General features: G+C 35.5%; 1 protein-coding gene across 3 annotated transcripts in view; it reads right to left on the bottom strand.

Moving 5' to 3' along the window:
• Positions 1-21,460, bottom strand: part of MON2 (MON2 homolog, regulator of endosome-to-Golgi trafficking) — a 149,938-nt gene that overhangs the window by 116,978 nt on the left and 11,500 nt on the right. For all 3 annotated transcript variants that reach the window (XM_044678742.1, XM_044678740.1, XM_044678741.1), the window contains exon 2: positions 10,748-10,811. In XM_044678742.1, the coding sequence (XP_044534677.1) occupies positions 10,748-10,811 (64 nt within the window). The remainder of the gene's footprint in view (positions 1-10,747; positions 10,812-21,460) is intronic.

Raw genomic sequence — 21,460 nt, forward strand, 5'->3', positions numbered from 1 at the left:
AGGATATATATGAACTGATATTAAATGAAATAAACAGTACTAGGAAAACTATACAAATACAACAATATCTAATTTTATCCTCCTAACCACATAGGAGGCAAATGCTACCATTATCCCCATTTTAAAGATGGGGAAACCAAAATTAGGCAGATGTTAAGTCACAATCTAGGGAACATTAAAGGATAGATGATTTAAATTCTGATCTACAAAACCACAAAGCACACACACAATCCAAGCAGAAGGCTGAGAAATGATAATGATCAAGTTCAGTCCCAAAGAAAATGCGAAAGTACCCTTTCCCCACCTCCACTGGCTTTAAATAAATAAAAGACTAGGAGTATGAAATGCATTAAAATGTCAGATTTTTTTCCCTATTGGTTAGTTTTGCAGCACTGCTTTTTCCCTCATTTTTATTCTCTGTTTAAAGGACTGGGTTGGGAGTGGGGGTGGGGATATAGGTTACAATAGGAAATGTATTTAAAAAATAAAATGTCCATACCTTTTGACCCAAAGATCTCACTGCAAGGCATTCATTCCAAATCAAAGATAGAAAGTTAGGAAGCATATTAAATCAAATTTGAATCCAGAACCTCCCCATCTCTAGGCCTGGCTCTCAATCAACTGAGTCACCTAGCCCCTAGTAGCACTTTTTATTAAAGAAAAAAACTGTAAACCAAATCGTACTCACAGACTGGGGAATAATAACAATAATAAGCAAATAACAATACAGTGAAGCATAGAAAAATTTATGTGAATAGATGGAAAGATAACTAGGAAAACAACATACACAATGACTATAATAATATAAAGTGAAAGAACAATAACAATATGTAATTGCAATAATAAGACTTTGTCGAAGAAAGGAGAAAATGGGATCCCCTCCCCTCTGTGCAGAAGAGATTTCTATGGCTTTGGAACATTGTATGCTGTCAGACTAGGCTCATATGTTCATCAGTTTTACTAAACTGCTCTTTACCATTCTCTTTTTTATGCAAGAGGAAAAGGGAAGAATATATTTGGAAGTGACAAAAATATACAAAGATAATAAAAACGTAAAAGGGTGAAGCTAGGTAGGTAGTACTGGGGCAGCAGGGTGGATCAGTGAATAGAAACAGCACAGGAGTCAGGAGGTCCTAGGTTCAAATGTGACTTCAGATACTTCCTGGCTGGGTGACCTAAGGCAAATTACTTAATTCTCATTGCCCGGCCCAATTACCATTCTTCTGCCATCGAACCAATACTTAGTACCAATTCTAAGGCAGAAGGTAATGGTTACTAAGTAAATAAAAATTAAAAAAGGAAACAATCTTCAGCTATCACTTCAATACATATAAGATTTTTCATACCTGTTTTTCTTAACATAAGAACACAACTGGAATTCTAAATCTTACTTAAGATACTCATTTTAACTCCTGCTAATGGATTGGATTCACAAAAATTCTAAAGGAAATGCAAACATTTAAGACACTGAAACACATTACAAAAATAATGTACTGTTTTTAAAATAAGGTACTTAAATCTTATCTGACAGTATATACTTTTAGAAAGATTAAATACTTCACTAATTAGTTAAAGAATTATGAACCAAAGTGTGACATGAGAATTGTTCTAAAACAAATCAGTAAATGGAATATCCCGTATTCTCTATTAAAAATTTACAAAATGCCTGTTAAATTATCTATTTTAAAAAAAATTTTATTGTGAAACAGAAAATAATAAGACCTGACTCTTCTGCTAACATTTTCTATGACGCTCCACAAGAACACTTCTTTCATTTTTAGTTTTCCCCATCTCCAAAGTGAAGGGCCAAAATTTTATCATTTCTGTTTTCTTCCAAATATTTATGAGTCTATACATTGCATGGTGTGCCCTGGCAAACTCTTACCTAACTAATCTAGAAGGGAAACATAACTAAGGAGCAGTTTTCCAAAGCTGAGGTAGACTGGAGCTTTGCCCTATTTCTCAGGTTGCTTTGTCTCAGGTTCATAATCTACATTAAAAGATTTTCCATGTTAATGTTTTACTTCTTTGATACAATCAATGCAAAGCTGAAACAAATTTACAAGTATGAAACGAAAGACATTACTATGGGGCCTGTTAAATTATAAGTAACATGATTCATTTAACAAAGTCTTATTTTACAATTATCATGATCTTTCTGATGATTATAATAGCTACTATCCATATAAGCATTTTAAGGATTGCAAAATGTTTTTTATATTTTATCTCATTTGATCTCCATGACAATCCTGAGAGATAGGTACTATTGTTATCTTCATTTTACAGATGAGGAAACTGAGACACAGAGAGACTAAATGTATTTAGGCACCCAGGGTCACACAACTAGTGTCTCAGGCAAAATTCAAATTCAGGTCTTCTTAATTCCAGGTCCAGAACTCTAAGAAGTGTGCCACCTACCTATCCATGTTTATAATGTGCATACTATTAAATATTTCTGCCTCTTATAATCTTCTAGTTTTGCAATCGTGAATGCTACCCCCTCCTTTTAGGGAATGTAAATTAATTGCTATTGCTTGCTAGAAAAAATATAAATACATACAGAGTTATTTATATTTATGGCCTTTCTCCCATTGCAAGGATCTTTTGCATACTGCTAGTTTAACATCCCCTCTACACAAAATGAGCTATCATCATTCAAATGTAGAAAAAAAACAAGGGGAAAAGTTTCTAAAACTCTCAATAAAGGCTGCTGCCCTCTTGAGAGATGATCAAGAATCCATCTTCCTGGCAATTATCAGACCTGGAAAGACATATGCCCATAGTAACTACTCCAAATACGTATATGTAATTTTAATTGCTTTTTGTTTTCTTTTGCTTTGACCCCTGTACGTAGCCAACAAAGTTGCTCCCTGTCTTTCCAATCTTAATTCATAGGTAAATGTCTATCTGAGTCCCCAAAGCTCCCCACCTACCAGGACTAATGTTATGGGTGGTATGGTGCTTCTGTATCTGGGCCAGATAAAGAGACTGACCCAAGGTCCTCAGATGGTATAAGGACTGAGTGAAGACAGGAAACCTAGGTGAACACCAAGGATTGATAATGAACACCAGGCCCACCAATATTTATTACTCAGCTGAGCACCAGCCCCACCTACAGTGCCCAAGCCTAAGTAGCTGAGTGAGAATCTGTGAACTGACTCACACAGCTTCTCTGGCAACTTGGCTTGGGGTTGGGTTAATGGATAGATATTTATAGTGAGAATAATTATTTATTGAGGTTAACATGGTGACTGTGGCTTAACTGAAGTATTCCCCTTCCCCTTGAATGCAAGACTATCAAACTGCTCTTTATAATAGTAATAGACTTCACCAGAATTAGTTCAAGGATTTAATTATAATAATTCAAGGGATAGGATCAAGGATGAGGAAGATGGTGTTGGGGATAGCTACATTAGACAACAGGTGCTAATATTGGGTAATCAGTTGTTAATCAAGTTGACAGCAGGCTGGAGAGGTCCCTTCTCCCTCTCGGCCCTGGTCAGGCCTGGTTGTGGCCTTGACCAGGTGGAGCAAGGTTTGATGAAATTCTTGGTAATTAGATGTTTGATATATACCTCTCAGCTATATTCAGCAATAGATGAATTGATAATCAGGACAACAGGATACAGGTACTAAAGCAGGTCTATAGGCCTAACCACCCACCACCTGGGTCCCTATTCTCAAGAGTGAGACCCTGAAAGCATCAGCTCCTGGGCTTTTATAGTGGTGGCAGCAACTGTCTTTTGCCCCTTGGCTCATGGCATCTGGGTAAATTCCAAATTCCATAACTGTCAGTTGTCACTCATGTTGATTTCCATCTTCTTCTCAGAGGTTGCTATTACACTGTAGACAAGATCCTGCACAATTGTAAATCTTGGGTAAAATTGGGAAACATTCCAATTTCATATTCTATTCTCCCCTTCTTCCAAGTTATTGTGCTCAAAGATCCCAAAGGATAGATCTAGAAGTATAAGCAGTAGATAACAATTTGCTCCCCACAAATGACCCTCGTGGTTCCCCTTACCTCCAAATTAAGGAACATCCCAAACAAACTGCAAATGGACTTTTCCCACAAGGAGAAGGAAAAAAGAGTTGGGAAACCATCTTTATAACTCTTCTACTATAATCATAATTAGGACAGATTCCAGTGGTAGGTACAAAGCATCACACTCCTAGCTCCCGCTAGCTGAAAAGAATATCCTCTCTTGGATTCATAAAGCTTCCTGAATGAGCTTTCTCTTCCTTTTTTCCTTGCCTAGGGCAGATCCTGAACACTACATAATCTCTAATTCAGAGAGGCCTTTAATACCAAATATAGGAACTCACAGAGAGCTTTGACTTATAATGAGAGGCCCTAATTTAAAGGTTCAAAAGCATGATTTAATAACAATAATTCTCAAACTTTTTCATTCTATATTATCTCTTTTCTTCCAATATATACAAACAGCCACCTCCCAGGACTCCCTTTAACCCACAAGAAAGATTTTTCACAAAGCTAAAAAACTAATAAAATTCAAATGTCTTTTCTTATTTTATCAATTTAAAAAATAATATTTTAGGTCGGCTAGGTGTCCTAGAGACAGGAGATCCTGGATTTAAATCTGACCTCAGAAATTTCCAGGCTTCCACTACCTAACCCTTATCATTCTTCTGCCTTAGAATCAATATGTAATGTTAATTCTAAGATGAAAGGTAAGTGTTTAAAATAATACTAAGGTTCTCTCCTGTCATCTGTATTACACAGGATTCAGAGCTTTAAAGTACCACTACTATGCAGACATTAGCCATGAGCAACTAGGGCATTCAAAGTCATCACAGTTTAATGGAGTGCCTACTACTTGTGTGACCTTGGCTGAGTCCATTCATCTTCTTGGACATCAGCTTCCTCTTCTGTAAAAGAAGTAGGTAAGACTCTGTGGCTTCTGCCAGAGATTTAGCATTCTATCAAAAGTGCGTGATTCCTCTAAGCCTCAATGTTTCAGTGAAGCCTGTGGATAATGCTATCATAGAGGTAGAAAGAAGCAGTTCAGTTGATCAGATCACCAACCAGAATAGTAAATGTCATTACACCTGGTCAATGAGCTAGCTGAGAACTTAGAAAATGTTGAGGCCAGGAAGCACACAGAAGGGACGCCAAAACAGATGAAGAACAAAGAGTGGAGGGAGAGGACAAAAGCAGCCACCAGACAAGGCAGGCAATGAGGAAAAGCCAAATAATGGGAAAGGGAAGAAGAAAATGAGGTGAGGAGCTGAAGGGGCACAAACTTGGCCTAACCCTCAGCTGACCAATAAATTCAGTCATACAGCTTACTCTATTCCCTAATCATGCCAGTTAGCTGAGATGACAAATGTTTACAAAATGATAATACTGTCTCCATTCCTACAGTACTTCCTCTGTACCAGGCCCTGTGTTAGACATGTTACAATGATAGCTTCATCTGATTTTCATTCTTGGAGGACCCTGCCATTATTATCCTCATTTTACAGATGGGGCAGAGAAGAGATTGAGTGAATTGCCCACGACTGGATTTGAATTCAGGTCTTCCTGACTCCAGGCCCAATGCGCTATCCACTGCATTGCCTACATGCTTATTTATATTTTATAAAGAAGTTAACCACACTTTATAGGCTTTCATGATCGCCAGGAGTTACAGGATCAAAAATTTCTGTCTCTCTTAGTGGAACTATGTCTCAGTGATGTTGTAGACCAATTAGTTCTGGAGATTCCTAACAAACTAGAAAAGCTTTGAGTATAGGCTCAGTGATGGGGCAAGATCTGCCTAGTTAGATACAAATGGGATTACCATCTGGTTAGCCATAAGACAATGAAATTTCAACCAAGATAACTCACAAAGACTTAAGTTGCAAAAGAATTGCAACTTTCATGAGCAGAGGGAATCCCCACATCAAATAAATCATAAATCTTTGAAATACTGAAGTATCTCACCACTTGGAAGTAGAAGAATATTCCAACTTTAGTTACGACTCATGGTTATAGGATGCTGCTTCTTGTGTTTATCCAGGAGTTAGGAAAGTTTTAACTAGCACAAAAAAAAAAAAATGCAGTGACTTCTAGTCACAGGAAAGTCTACTATGTACCAGGCTCTGTGGGAACTGTTTGATTATTGTTCAATCATTTTCAACCATGTCTGATTCTTCATAACCCTATTTAGGGTTTTCTTGGCAAAGATACTAGAGTGACTTGCTACTTCCTTCTCCACCTCATTTTACAGATAAGGAAACTGCGGCCCTACACACACACACACACACACACACACACACACACACACACACACACACACGTCCCTGCCCCTACAGAACTTAGATTGTATCACTATGCCCATATATATAAAGCATAAGTAGGCATACTTATGGAGGTGATCTAGCCCAAACCTTCAGTTTTACAGACGAGAAAATTGAGGACCAAAGAAGTTAGGCATTTGCAAAAGTTATAGAACTCAAGTTTTCTGACAAGAAATTATCCATGATCTGTGGACAATAAAATAAATGTTTTCCCTACCCTTGAAGCTTTCAAAAAGGAAATAATGCAGCTTCAAGACTTAACTTATAATAATACAAGTTTGGAGTTGGGTTATATTTATGATAAACACGAGACTGTTGTAGTGTTTTTATATCATTGTCAATGATGCATTCTATTTTATCTTTGGTATCTCATGGTATAAATACTACTGCCTAACAAGGCTGGGTACAGAATAGAGGCTCAATGATTACTTACCCAGTTAGTACTTAGTACTTGAAGTCCTTAGGTTCAACCTTAGGCTCTAATATATATTTATATACTAATTTTGTTCACATGGGCAAGTCACTTAAGAGATAAGCCAGTTTCCTTATCGGTAAAATGGAAATAAAAATCCTTATCCTATCCAGATATCTCAGAGTTGCTTTGAGGAGAGCATGGAACACTGAAAAGAGATTTGGAATCAGAAAACTCAGTTTAAATCTGGCTCTGCCACTTGGACAAGTCTTTTATTCTCTCTGGGCTTTAGTTTCCTCAAATTTAAAATAAGGAGACTGAAACTAGATGACTTCCAACAATTCCTTCTATCTCTATACCAGTGATTCCCAAAGTGGGTGCTACCGCCCCCTGGTGGGTGCTGCAGCAACCCCAGGAAGGCAGTGATGGCCACAGGTGAATTTATCTTTCCTATTAATTGCTATTAAAATTTTTAAAAAATTTAATTTCCAGGGGGCTAAGTAATATTTTTTCTGGAAAGGGGGCAGTAGGCCAAAAAAGTTTGGGAATCACTGCTCTATACCTATGATGAGAAAAAGAGAGACAGAGACAGAGAGAGTGCAAGCACTCCTGTGTATAATGGCTAGAGATCTGGTCTCATATATGGAAGATCTAGAATCAAGTCCCACTTCTGCCACATTCTGACTATGTGACTCTTGGCAAATCATTCAACTTATCAATTCTCTAGACAATAATCAAAAGTTTGGCATTAGTGGAAGGTGTTTCTTCACTAGGAGTTCCTTGCATCAGTGAAATTACAAATCCACACATTATCCCAATAATAGAAAGCATACAAAGGATTAGTAAGATGTATAGTCTCTATTCTCAAAAACTTTAGCTACACAGCCAGCTGGCTATTAATAACTAGGTATAAAATTGAAATGTTCTCAAAGCAGATGATGATCATTTAGAGAATGGTTATTAAAAAAAAAACATGGTACATAAATGTAATGAAATATCACTGCACTGGAAGTAACAAAAAATGAATTGAGAGAACAATGTTAAGACTTAAATGAACTGATTAAGAAAAAGACAAACAAAATAAAAAATACACAATGACTTCAACAATATAAACAAAGAGAAAAAGAACAAAAATGAAAAAAATGAAAACAGATGCTATATAATTATAATGAATAGGTTTGGTGTTTCATGGAAAAAATTATTTTTTAAATAGACCCAAAGGCTTGAAGTCACACACAAGATATTCTAATTTAAGTTTGTAATTTTTCTAAGTCAAATTCCTCTATTACTCACAGAAAAATAATTCTTAAGAAATTTACCTAAATTTCCAAGGAACATAGATATGCTGGTAAAAAGCCATCAATAATGATTCAATTGGAATGTTACCAATAAAAGAAATTGCAGAAGACAAATTAATTTAGTTAGTCATAATTTATGATCTAGGCACATCCATTTCAGATTATTGTTGGTGATAGTAATAAATTCACATGAATTTTATCCAAAATGCCAATTTCCAAGACAATGTCCTTGAGACATATTTCCTGATGAATTTGAAATTCAAATAAAAAAATTTATTAAGCTCTTACTATATTGTACGAGGTGCTGGGAATACATATAAAATCAAAGGAGATGGTATGCCTCAAGTAAAATCCACTGAGGAAAAGGGGATTATGAGATAGTTATGAAAATTTAAATACGCTTTTAATGCTATTTATTGGATTTTCTAGCTTTTCAATGTTGGCATTACTTGTCATACCATTCTCACTTATGTCAATATTCATGAAAAGGCACAAGAAAAAAGGAACAGAAAAGTGAAACAGATGCTTAATAGAGAAATATTCTTTCTGATATGAATATTATGTAAATTGTCTGCAATAGGTTAGAGAAGTACTAAATACAATTTTATTCCCAATGGAATCTGAAGGACAGACACAAAGAATTTCAGCTAGAATATTGGCATGGCTTTTGACTGTAGGGAAGGAGAAGTTCCACAGTAGGCCTCTCTAAATTCTTTCTCCTCTGAACTTAAACCACTTACCATTTACTTTGGCCATATTAATCTATCACCTTTTAATATCATTTGTACTATTATATTAGATTATTGGTTTATTCTTTAATCTATCCTATGTATATGACATTGCTCTTAAAAAACGGCAAATAACAAATATTCCTTTGTGGAATATTCCCCCTTGCCAAGCACAGTTTTTTGCACATAAACATATGTTCATAAAGTACTGACTAAAGTATCCTAATGTTGTTTGAAAAGTATTGAAAATACACAGTATTAAAGTATATTAAATAAGTCAAACAAAAAAATTACCTTTTGTAATGAGAAAATAATTTACAAATACTTATCAATAATTATAATTTCATTTATCATCATTTAAAGCATCACAGTTGTTAATATCTTCTCAATATTATGCTTTTTGATAATATAACTAAGTCAATTTAAATTATTCTTTCACTCCCTAAGGAAAACTGTGATTACAAAAACACAATCTGTAGATAAATATAGGGTCAAGAAATTTGGCCTCATATATAAAACATGCTAATTTTTTGTGTTGTGTTATATTCTCAAATAGAAAAAGAAAATTTTCTCAGTTCTGAATCTTATGTATTTGTCACTGCTGACATTACCTGGCATAGCATTCCCACTTATGTCAGCATTCATGAGAGCAATGAAAACAAAGAAAAAATAAAGGAGGCATTAAAGGAAAATGTCTAAAGGGAGAGAAGTATAAATCAAAGAATCCTCTTGCAATGCCAAAAGAAACTATGCTGAATGCTACTATTTCCTAGAACTGACAAGAGGGGTTCTGTATGGTAATATTAAGAGGAGGGTTACTTTAAGCATAAAAACATTTTAATCTTTCTGAATAGTAACAGACCCTACAAATACTTGAGGGACAGAAAAGATCCATGTGTTAAAAATCTGTCAACTAATCATCAATTAAAGAAAGGGTTCCATCTTTATTGAAATAAAATTATTTGCATTTAAAATATATAGTCCTGTAAGATATAAACAATGACAGGAACAAGAGAAAATATTCATTATTGTAGTCAAATATGACAATGGACAGCTCCTAACAAATAACTGTCCTTGATCTTACCTTCTTTTCTCCTTTTCCCTCCCAGGAATACTGCTATAACATTACAGTGAACATACTTAGAGCTTTTAGGAGACTATGAAGGTTCAGAACCGAAAGAAGTTATGAAAAAGAAGCCCCCAAGCTCCACAACTCTCTAGAAGGGTTTGGCTTCTAAGAAATGTCCAAACCCTACAAAAATAATTCTTCTACACTACCTAAAATGTTTCCTTTGTTCTATTATACTGCCAGAAAATTGAAATTTATATGACTTAGACATTTACTAAAAAAGGATTATCAATCATTCACACCTTATTGTAACAAATTGAGGGAACAAATATGGGGGATAAGGGGGGTGGGAGCCAGACAAATATTTCCAAAGTATTTAGAGCTTTTTGAGCTAGCTTATATTCTGTAATAGGGAGCAAGGAAAGATGAGGACACTGAAGGTTAGAAAAAAGAATTATCAGTGGGGAGAAAGTTTAAATAAGAGGATAGAGAAAGTGCCAAGGATCAACTTTATTCCAAAATTTTGCCAGAGACCAGGTACATAGCAAAAAAAGAGAAAGAAAACCTTCTTCCCCATCTCTACATAAATATGATCCACCCTTCTGTTCCTAGCACTCATGTACTACTGGTACCAAGTTCATCATGAGCTAAATATTTTGCAAACTAACCCAGGAATCCAATCATCACTTTAAATTCCAACCAAATAACTTACAAATGAATTTCTGGAATACAATTCACTTGTAATGTGAGGACTACCTGTATTTTCTCTTATTATGTAAAGCAAGTCACTGGGAAAACTTTTCCTGAAATGTTGAGAAAAAGGACAATGTAACTGATCCTGTTTCTAAAAGAAGATTTTGACTATTATTAAATTTTATTAAATTTTTTATTAAATTTTCATATCATTCATCATTGTATTTTAATTCAAATAATTTACCTGTCAAAATTTCAGTGCTTCGTGCAGCTATTGTTTTAACTTTGATTATTCCTGATTCAGCAGCCTGTAAGAATGAAAAAAAAAATCAATAAGAACTTAAAACTGCTATGCTAAGCTTTCTTTAAAAAAAAAAGTCAATCAACCATCAAAAATGGAAAGTCACTAATACCTTCAAAATTTTGTCACCAGATTTTGAGAACAAAAAAGTAAGGTAATTCATATTAAATGTGTTCAAATAGAATTATACAAACTTGATTATCCATGTTATGGTTTATTCACTGCCAATATTTAAACCTATTTTGGATTCCTCTTTCTACTCAGTATGTTTGTGGATTATCTAATTCCACCTTTATCATGTTAGCATGAATTAAATATAAGAGCAAGCAAAACATAAAGAAGAAAATAAATTATTTCCCCACCCACTTGACAAATAATTCAAAGGTATGGAATGTCAACTTCTTCACTGACTTATCTGTGATACAATTCCTCAACCCATTTCTGAAATGTTTTGAGACATGGAAATAAGAGATTAAGAATAATTAAAAATAAGAACAATAAGAACTTATATGTAAGATCAAAAGGAAAGAAAATTTATGCCTAAGCCTTGCTAAAGCAAATTTGTTATGCTTTATGTTGGTTTTAGCCTTAAATCAACACATATAATGCACTGAGATGATATGAAACTTTCATTAAATTTGCCAGTACATATCAATTATTTATTAGTAAATATACTAATGTGTAAAGGGAAACCTCAAAATCCAAAATGATAGAATGTTTTTTAAAAACGGAACCAAAAGGTATTACCACTGAGGATTCTCCTAACCCCAAGACAAAAAAGGAGATTATAATAACTTTTTCTTCTTACTAGAATGGTTTAAGGATATACCTCTCTATTTGATCATCACCTCTATACCAAAGGCTAGAGTTCTGCCAGAGGCCCCTTCTGGTAAATGAAGCAAGCTAAAACAGGGAGCTTGTTTTAACCTAGAGGCAAAAGTACAGTTCTTCCTCCTTCCTTCCATGTGGCTCACTTTTTCTGCTAAGTAGGAAAAGTTAATATATGACAGAAAGTTCTTAATAAAATCATCTTGAGCCCTTAAGTCAGAATCCAAGGCTGATTAAATGGGTAGAGTTGAGTTTTCTAACTAATTCTTAGTTCTGTGTATTTCCATTAAGCCACTTGTTTCTTCTATTTCTCACCTTTTTGGGGGAGTAATATACACAATACACAATGACCATAAGAAGGAAGCACTAGCAAAGAAAAGTCAACAAATTAATAGGCATTTATTAAGTAGCTACTGCCAGGTACTGGATTAAGTACTGGGATTTGAGGAGAAAGTCTTTCTTTTTTTTTTTTTTTTTTAAAAACCCTTACCTTCCATCTTGGATTCAATACTGTGTATATGTGAAGAGTGGTAAGGGTGGGTAATGGGGGTCAAGTGACTTGCCCAGGTTCACACAGCTGGGAAGTGTCTGAGGCTACATTTGAATTTAGGACCTCCTGTCTCTAGACCTGGATCTCAATCCACTGAGCTACCCAGCTGCCCCCAAGTACTGGGATTTGAAAGAAAGCCATAGTCACTGTTCAGGAGCTCAAGGAGCAAACAACTGTGCAAATAAATATGTACAAACAAAATGTGGGGGGTGGGGATAATTACAGAGGGAAGGCTCTAGAATTATTAAGGAGAACTAGAAAAGGCTTCTTACAGAAGGTCAGGTTTTTTCTGGGACCTGGAAGAATAAGGATGAGTGAAGAGGGAGAGAGTTTCAGGCATAAGGGACAACTAATGAAAATATAGAAGGGTTTTATAGCATGTTTTGTGCCAGGAAAACAAGGAGACCAGTGTCTATGGATTACAGAACACATGGAAGGAAGGAAGGTATAAGATAACTGGAAAAGCAGAAAGGCCCATATTATTATGGACTTTAAAAGTCAGACTAAGGATCCACTGAAATTTACTGGTTTTTGGAAGATCAACTTGACAACTGAGTGGAGAAGGACTAGAATGAGGAGAAATATGAAACATAAATAAAATAAAAAAGAAATTATAATAGATTTAAAAGACAGAAACATAGAATTAAGAATGAATTGGGTGGGGCAGCTGGTAGCTCAGTGGATTGAGACCAGGCCTAGCGATGAGAGGTCCTAGATTCAAATCTGGCCTCAAACACGTCCCAGGTGTGACCCTGGGCAAGTCACTTAACCCCCACTGCCTAGTCCTTACCACTCTTCTGCCTTGGAGCCAATACACAGTATTGACTCCAAGACAGAAGGTAAGGGTTTTAAAAAAAAAGCAAAAAGCAAAAAAAGAATGAATTGGTTTAAGATTGGAAAAGGAATAGGAAAAGTGTGTATCACCTTATTTAACTTATATGTAGAACACATGAGAAATTCCAGATTGGATGAATCAAAAGCCAGAATTAAGATTGATGGGAGAATTAATCTCAGATATACAGACAATATACTACTAAGATGGCAGAAAGTAAAGAAAAATTAAGAAGCCTCTTAATGAAGATAAAACAGGAGAGTATAAAAGTTAGCTCGGAGCTCAATATGAAAAACAAACAAAAAAACAATCTTGGCAACTGGTCCAATGGCAATTTGAAGAAATAGACAAAAGGAAGAAGAAATGGAAGCAATGTAGATTTTATATTCTGTTTTATATTCTTGGGCTCAAAGATCACTACAGAGAGCGACTACAACCATGAAATTAAAAGATATTTGCCTCCCTAAAAAGAAGGCTATAGCAAAACTGGACAGCATACTAAAAAGCAGAGATATCACTATGCAACAAAGGTATGTATAATCAAAACTATGGTTATCCCGGCAGCAATGTATGGCTTTGAAAGTTGGAGTAAAAGAAAAACTGAACACTGAAGAATCAACACTTCTAAATTGTGGTGCCAGACTATTGAGTCCTCTGGACAGCAAGAAGATCAATCAAACAAGTCAATACTTAAAATTAATTCAGATTATTCACTGGAAGGTCAAACACCGAGGCTGAAGTTTAAATACTTTGTTCATCTAATGAGAAGCCAGGATTAACGGAAAACGATCCTGATTTGGGGAAAGAGTGAAGACAAAAGGAAAAGAAGATAGCAGAGGATGAGATGTATAAATAGTATTATAGAAGCAATGAACATAAGCCTGGAAAGAATTTGGGAGATAACAGAGAACAGAAGAGCCTTGAGTGCTACGAGTCCCTGGATTTATGAAGAGTTGGACCAGACTGAACAACTAGAAAAAAAACAAACAAAAAACGAAATCTTGCAAGCAAAAGATAATAGAGCCAGTTAGGTAAAGGATTGTGGGAAATGCGAGGAAGAAAATTATCTCTTTTGTCTGCAGAAGTCAGGAAAGGTTTCTCAGATGAGCTGGAATTTGAAGAGGGCATGGAAAATGGAAGATATGGGAGAAGGTATTTCAAATACAGGTAACAATGTGAAGAGAGGTAGAGATATGAGAGAGAACACAATCAACAAGCACTATTAAGCATTTACTATGTGGTCACACACTAAATAAAAAGCAATGAGCCCTCAAGAAGTTTATTTTCTACTGAGAAAAACAACATATATATAAAACCAGAACAAAAAGGAAAAGAGAGTAAACAGAAGTTAAGATCAGGCTTAAAAACTTGCTTTTTTAGGTGGCTCAGGAGATACAGAGCTATAGGAGGACCCGGGTCCAAATACAGGCTCTGATACTTCCTAGGTGTGTGAGCCTGGGCAAATCAACTTAACCTCAACTGCCTAGCCTTTACCACTCTTCTGCCTTAGAACTGAAAATTAGTACTGATTCTAAGTCAGAAAGTAAGGGGTTTTATTTTTAATTGCCTTTTTTAGCAGGGTTATTTTCCCTTCTCCTCTTTCCTCTCTTTCCTCCCTTTCTCAATATGCTAATAACCCTGTCAAAAGAGCTAACCATTATCTCTGTATTTGAAGTACCCTCTGCCATGCCTTTGCCATTCTCTATCCCTTGGATGCCTTTCCTGCTTTTTAAGGTTTTCTTCAAATTTCAACTTAGATCTGAGAAACCCTTCTTGACTCCTACAGACAAACACAATTTTCTACCTCAGATTTCCCAGAGTCCTTTATCCTAATTGGTCTTGGAATCTGTTACATGCAAGATGTTGTTGATTTTTAAAAATGTGAATTGGCCACAAAGTCAACCGAAATTCTTCAAAGAGCTTAAAAAGGATTTTAGAAATCGAAAAAGAGGCACAGGGAAAAGTGGGAAAAGAAATGAGAGCTATGTAAGAAAATTAAAGAGTCAGCAGCTTGGTAAAATTAGCACACAAAAAAAAGACTATAAAAAAAATAACACCTTAAAAAGAGAATTGGCCAAATTTTAGAAGACGCACAAAAATCCACTGAAGAGAAAAACTCTTTAAAGAGTAGAATTGGCCAAATGGAAAAAGTGGCACAAAAGATGAAGGAATAAAATAACTTCTTAAAAATCAGAATTGGGAGATTAGAAGCTAATGACTCCATGAGAAACCAAAAAACAACAACAAAAAGTCAAAAGAATGAAAAAGTAGAAGAAGAAAACAAAGTATCTCATAAGAAAAACAGCTAATCTGGAAAAAAGATCAAAGAGAGATAATTTAAGAATTCCTGGATGACCCTATCTATGCTCATGATAAAAAATAAGAGTCTGGACATTATATTTCAAGAATATTTCAAGCAAGGAAAACTGCTGTGATATCCTAGAACCAGATAATAAAATAGAATTGAATTACCTCCTAAAAGAAAATCTCAAATGAAAATTCCCAGGAATATTACAGGCAAATTTATCTCTGAGGCTACAGAGAAAATATTGCAAGTAGTCAAAAAGAAACAATACAAATATTGTGGGACCAGCATCAGGATCATGAGATTTAGCAGTTTCTAAGTTATAGGAACAGAGAGTTTAGAATATGATAATCCAGAAGGCAAAGGAGCTAAGATTACAACCAAAAATAACCAACCCAGACTTCTGGTTAAGATGGCAGCAGGGTAAGGAGCAGCTGCTCGATCTCTCCTAACCAAAGTATACAAGACTCCTCAAGGGGACACAAAAACGAACCGAGACGAACAAAGGAACCCCACAACAGGGCGCAGCATTGAAGGTACACAGAATCGGGGCATTTCCACACTATAAAGGGATGAAACAGCTCTCACTAAAACGCGAGAGGAAGAAGCCCCTCCACCCCCCCTGCCCCCCGACACTGAAGACCAGAAATGACCAGAATGAAAAGGAAAACCAAAAGATTATAGCCGAAAACCAGTCCTTAAAGGCTAGAATCGAACAATTAGAAGCCAATGATCTCTCAAGACAACAAGAACAAATAAAACAAAGTCAAAAGACTGATAAAATAGAAGGAAACATGAAATATCTCAATGAGAAAGTGACAGACCAAGAAAACCGGTCGAGAAGAGACAATTTGAGAATCAGTAGTCTTCCAGAAAAGGAAAAAATTAATAGAAACTTGGACTCCATACTTAAAAGAAATTATTCAGCAAAATTGCGCTGAAGTTCTACAACAAGAGGGTAATATAGACATTGAAAGGATCCAAAGATCACCCTCTACACTGGACACAGAAAAGTCAACACCAAGGAATATAATAGCCAAATTCAAGAGCTTTCAAGTAAAAGAAAAAATATTACAAGAAGCCAGAAAGAGACAATTCAAATATCAAGGAGCACCAATCAGGATCACACAGGATCTGGCAGCCTCCACGCTAAAAGACCGCAAGGCTTGGAATACGATATTCAGAAAGGCAAGAGAACTGGGCCTTCAGCCACGAATCAACTACCCGTCAAAACTGACTATATACTTCCAGGGAAAAGTATGGGCATTCAACAAAATTGAAGATTTCCAAGTTTTTGCACAAAAGAGACCAGGACTAAATGGAAAGTTTGATACCCAACTACAAAAATCAAGAGAAACATGAAAAGGTAAATAAGAAACAGAGGGAAAAGAAAGTAAACTCATAATCTTTTAAACTTGACTCTTTAAGGGCTTAAATAAGATCTAATTATCTATATTACTAGGTGGAGAAATGCTATGTATAATTCTCTGTAGTGAACTCCATTCACTATTATAGCAACCAGAAGAATAATTCATAGTGAGAGGACAGGATGCTAAATGGTCTAAGATGACATGGGGGGTGAAAGAGGGGGGGAATAGTAGGGGACACCAAGAAAAATCTGAGTAAATAAGAAAAATAGGATATTCTATTACACACAAAGAGGGCATGGGAAGGGAAGGGGATAAATACTATCATAAGAAGGAGAGGAAGAGAGCATTAAGAGGTAATAATCAAACCTTACTCTCAGTGTAATCAACCAGGAGAGGGAAGAGTAGCTTTATTATCCATTCGGATAAAAAACTCTATCTAACCCTACTGAGAAAGTTAGAAGGGATAAACCAAAGGGAGCAGGGGAGTGGGAAGGTCAAAAAAGGGAGGGGAGAAGAAGAGGGAGGGAATTCATTAGGTCTTTAAAAAACAAAAAGAGGGGAATAACAAGGGAGGGGGCAGAAAGGGAAGTCAATCAAGGGAGGGGATAAGGGATACCAGCTCAAAGCAAACCACTGGTTTAAAAGAAAATAGTGTAAGAAGAAGGGGTGGGTCTAGGGGAGGATACAAAAATGTCAGTGAATGCAAACTAACAATTGTAACTCTGAATGTGAATGGTATGAACTCGCTCATAAAACGGAAGCAAATAGCAGAGTGGATCAGAAACCAAAATCCTACCATATGTTGTCTACAAGAAACACATATGAGGTAGGTAGACAGACACAAGTTCAAGGTTAAGGGCATGAGCAAAATCTTTTGGGCGTCAAATGAGAAAAAGAAGGCTATTATGATCTCTGACAAAGCCAAAGTAAAAATAGATATGATTAAAAAAGACAGGGAAGGTCATTACATCCTGATTAAAGGCAGTATAAACAATGAGGAAATAACACTGCTCAATATATATGCACCAAGTGGTATAGCATCCAAATTCATAAAGGAGAAACTGGCAGAGCTCAAGAAGGAAATAGATAGTAAAACCATAATAGTGGGAGATCTAAATATTCCTCTTTCAGATCTAGATAAATCAAACAAAAAATAAGAAAGAGGTAAGAGAGGTGAATGAAGTCCTAGAAAAATTAGATTTAATTGTGTGTGTTTAATTTAAATGTGAAGAAAAATAAATAGGGACAAAAAGGAATACACCTTCTTTTCACCTACACATGGTACATTCACAAAGATTGACCATGTAATAGGGCATAGAATCATGGCAAACAAATGCAAAAGAGCAGATATAATAAATGTAACCTTCTCAGATCATAATGCAATAAAAAAATAATTAGTAAGGGCACCTAGACAGGCAAATTAAAAACCAATTGGAAATTAAACAATATGATTCTCCAAAACCAATTTGTCAAAGAAGGAATCATAGAAACAATCAACAATTTCATTGAAGAGAATGACAATGATGAGACATCCTACCAAACTCTGTGGGATGCAGCCAAGGCAGTACTCAGGGGGAAATTTATATCCTTGAGTGCATATATTAACAAATTAAGGACGGCAGAGATTAATGAATTGGGTATGCAACTAAAAATTAGAAAGCGAGCAAATTAAAAATCCCCAGATGAAAACTAAATTAGAAATACTAAAAATTAAGGGAGAAATCAATAAAATCAAAAGTAAAAGAACTATGAATTAATAAATAAGACTAGAAGCTGGTATTTTGAAAAAACAGATAAAATAGACAAAGTACTGGTCAATCTAAGAAGAAAAAGGAAAGAAGAAAACCAAATTGACAGTATTAAAGATGAAAAGGGAGACCTCACCTCTAATGAAGGGGAAATTAAGGCAATCATTAAAAACTATTTTGCCCAATTATATGGCAATAAATATAACAATTTAGGAGATATGGATGAATATTTACAAAAATATAAATTGCCTAGATTAACAGCAGAAGAAATAGAATACCTAAATAATCCCATATCAGAAATGGAAATTGAACAACCCATCAAAGAACTCCCTAAGAAAAAAATCACAAGAACCTGATGGATTCACAAGTGAATTCTATCAGACTTTCAAAGAGCAACTAATCCCAATACTATACAAATTATTTGATATGATAAGCAAAGAAGGAGTCCTACCAAATTCCTTTTATGACACAAATATGGTACTGATCCCAAAGCCTGGTACACCAAAAACAGAGAAAGAAAACTATAGACCAATCTCCCTAATGAACATAGATGCAAAAATCTTAAATAGAATATTAGCAAAGAGACTCCAGCATGTAATTAAGAAGATCATCCACCATGATCAGGTGGGATTTATACTAGGAATGCAAGGATGGTTCAACATTAGGAAAACCATCCACATAAATTGACCATATCAACAGTCTAACAAACAAAAATCACATGATTATCTTAATAGATGCTGGAAAAGCATTTGACAAAATACAGCATCCATTCCTATTGAAAACATTGAAAAGTATAGGAATAGAAGGACCCTTCCTAAAAATAATAAACAGCATATACCTAAAACCATCAACAAGCATATGCAATGGGGATAAATTAGAAGCCTTCCCAATAAGATCAGTAGTAAAACAAGGATGCCCATTATCACCTCTATTATTCAACATAGTACTAGAAACACTGGCAGTAGCAATTAGAGAAGAAATAGAAATTGAAGATATCAAAATAGGCAATGAGGAGACCAAGCCATTACTCTTTGCAGACGATATGATGGTATACTTAAAAAATCCTAGAGAATCAACTAAGAAGCTTGTAGAAATAATCAACAACTTTAGCAAAGTTGCAGGATACAAAATGAATGCACATAAATCATCAGCATTTCTTTACATTTCCAACACATTATAACAGCAAGAGGTAGAAAGAGAAACACCATTTAAAATCACCCTAGACAATATAAAATACTTAGGAATCTATCTACCAAAACAAACACAGCAATTATATGAAAACAACTACAAGACACTTTCGAAACAAATAAAACTGGATCTAAACAATTGGAAAGCCACTGATTGCTCATGGGTAGGACGAGCTAACATAATAAAAATGACAATTCTACCCAAATTAATTTACCTATTTAGCGCCATACTTATCAAGCTACCAAAAAACTTCTTTACTGAATTAGAAAAAACTATAACAAATTTCATTTGGAATAACAAAAGATCAAGAATATCAAGGGAAATAATGAAAAAAAATGTGAAGGAAGGGGGCCTAGCAGTACCAGATATTAAACTATACTATAAAGCAGCAGTCATCAAAACAATATGGTACTGGCTAAGAGACAGAGAGGAGGATCAGTGGAATACACTTGGGGTAAATGACATCAGCAAAACAGTGTACGATAAACCCAAAGAGCCCAACTTTTGGGACATGAATCCACTATTTGACAAAAACTGCTGGGAAATTCGTAAAACAATATGGGAGAGATTAGGTTTAGATCAACATCTCACACCAAGATAAATTCAGAATGGGTGAATGACCTCAATATAAAGAGGGAAACTATAAATAAGTTAAGTGAACACAAAATAGTATACCTATCCGATCTCTGGGAAAGGAAAGATTTTAAAACCAAGCAAGAGTTAGAGAAAATTACAAAATGTAAATTAAATGGTTTTGATTATATTAAGCTAAAAAGCTTTTGTGCAAACAAAAACAATGTAGTCAAAATCAGAAGGAAAACAACAAATTGGGAAAAAATCTTTATAACGAAAAATCTGACAGGGGTCTAATTACTCAAATATGCAAGGAGTTAAAGCAATTGTATAAAAAATCCAGCCACTCCCCAATTGAAAAATGGGCAAGAGACATGAATAGGCAATTCTCAGGTAAAGAAATCAAAAGTATCAATAAGCACATGAGAAAGTGTTCTAAATCTCTAATAATTAGAGAAATGCAAATCAAAACAACTCTGAGGTATCACCTCACACCTAGCAGATTGGCTAAAATGAAAGAAGGGGAGAGTAATGAATGCTGGAGGGGATGTGGCACAATTGGGACATTAATGCATTGCTGGTGGAGTTGTGAAATGATCCAACCATTCTGGCTGGCAATTTGGAATTATGCTCAAAGGGCTATAAAAGATTGCCTGCTCTTTGATCCAGCCATACCATTGCTGGGTTTGTACCCCAAAGAGATCATAGATAAACAGACTTGTATGAAAATATTTATAGCTGCACTTTTTGTAGTGGCAAAAAACTGGAAAATGAGGGTATGCCCTTCAATTGGGGAATGGCTGAACAAATTGTGGTATATGCTGGTGATGGAATACTATTGTGCTCAAAGGAATAATAAACTGGAGGAATTCCATGTGAACTGGGAAGACCTCCAGGAATCAATGCAAAGCGAAAGGAGCAGAGCCAGAAGAACACTGTACACAGAGACTGATATACTGTGGTAAAATCGAATGTAATGGACTTCTGTACCAGCAGCAATGCAATGACACAGGACAGCTCTGAGGGATTTATGGTAAAGAATGCTACCCACATTCAGAGGAAGATCTGCAGGAGAGGAAACATAGAAGATAAACAATTGCTCGAATGCATGGGCTGAGGCGGACATGATTGGGGATGTAGACTGGAAAGGACCACACCAATGCAACTACCAACAATATGGAAATAGGTCCTGAACAAGGACACGTTACAACCAGTGGAATTGTCCGTCGGCCATGGGTGGGGGGAGAGCGGGGGTGAAGGGG

Source organism: Gracilinanus agilis, chromosome 5, assembly GCF_016433145.1.
Source record: "Gracilinanus agilis isolate LMUSP501 chromosome 5, AgileGrace, whole genome shotgun sequence".
Taxonomy (NCBI): Eukaryota; Metazoa; Chordata; class Mammalia; order Didelphimorphia; family Didelphidae; genus Gracilinanus; species Gracilinanus agilis.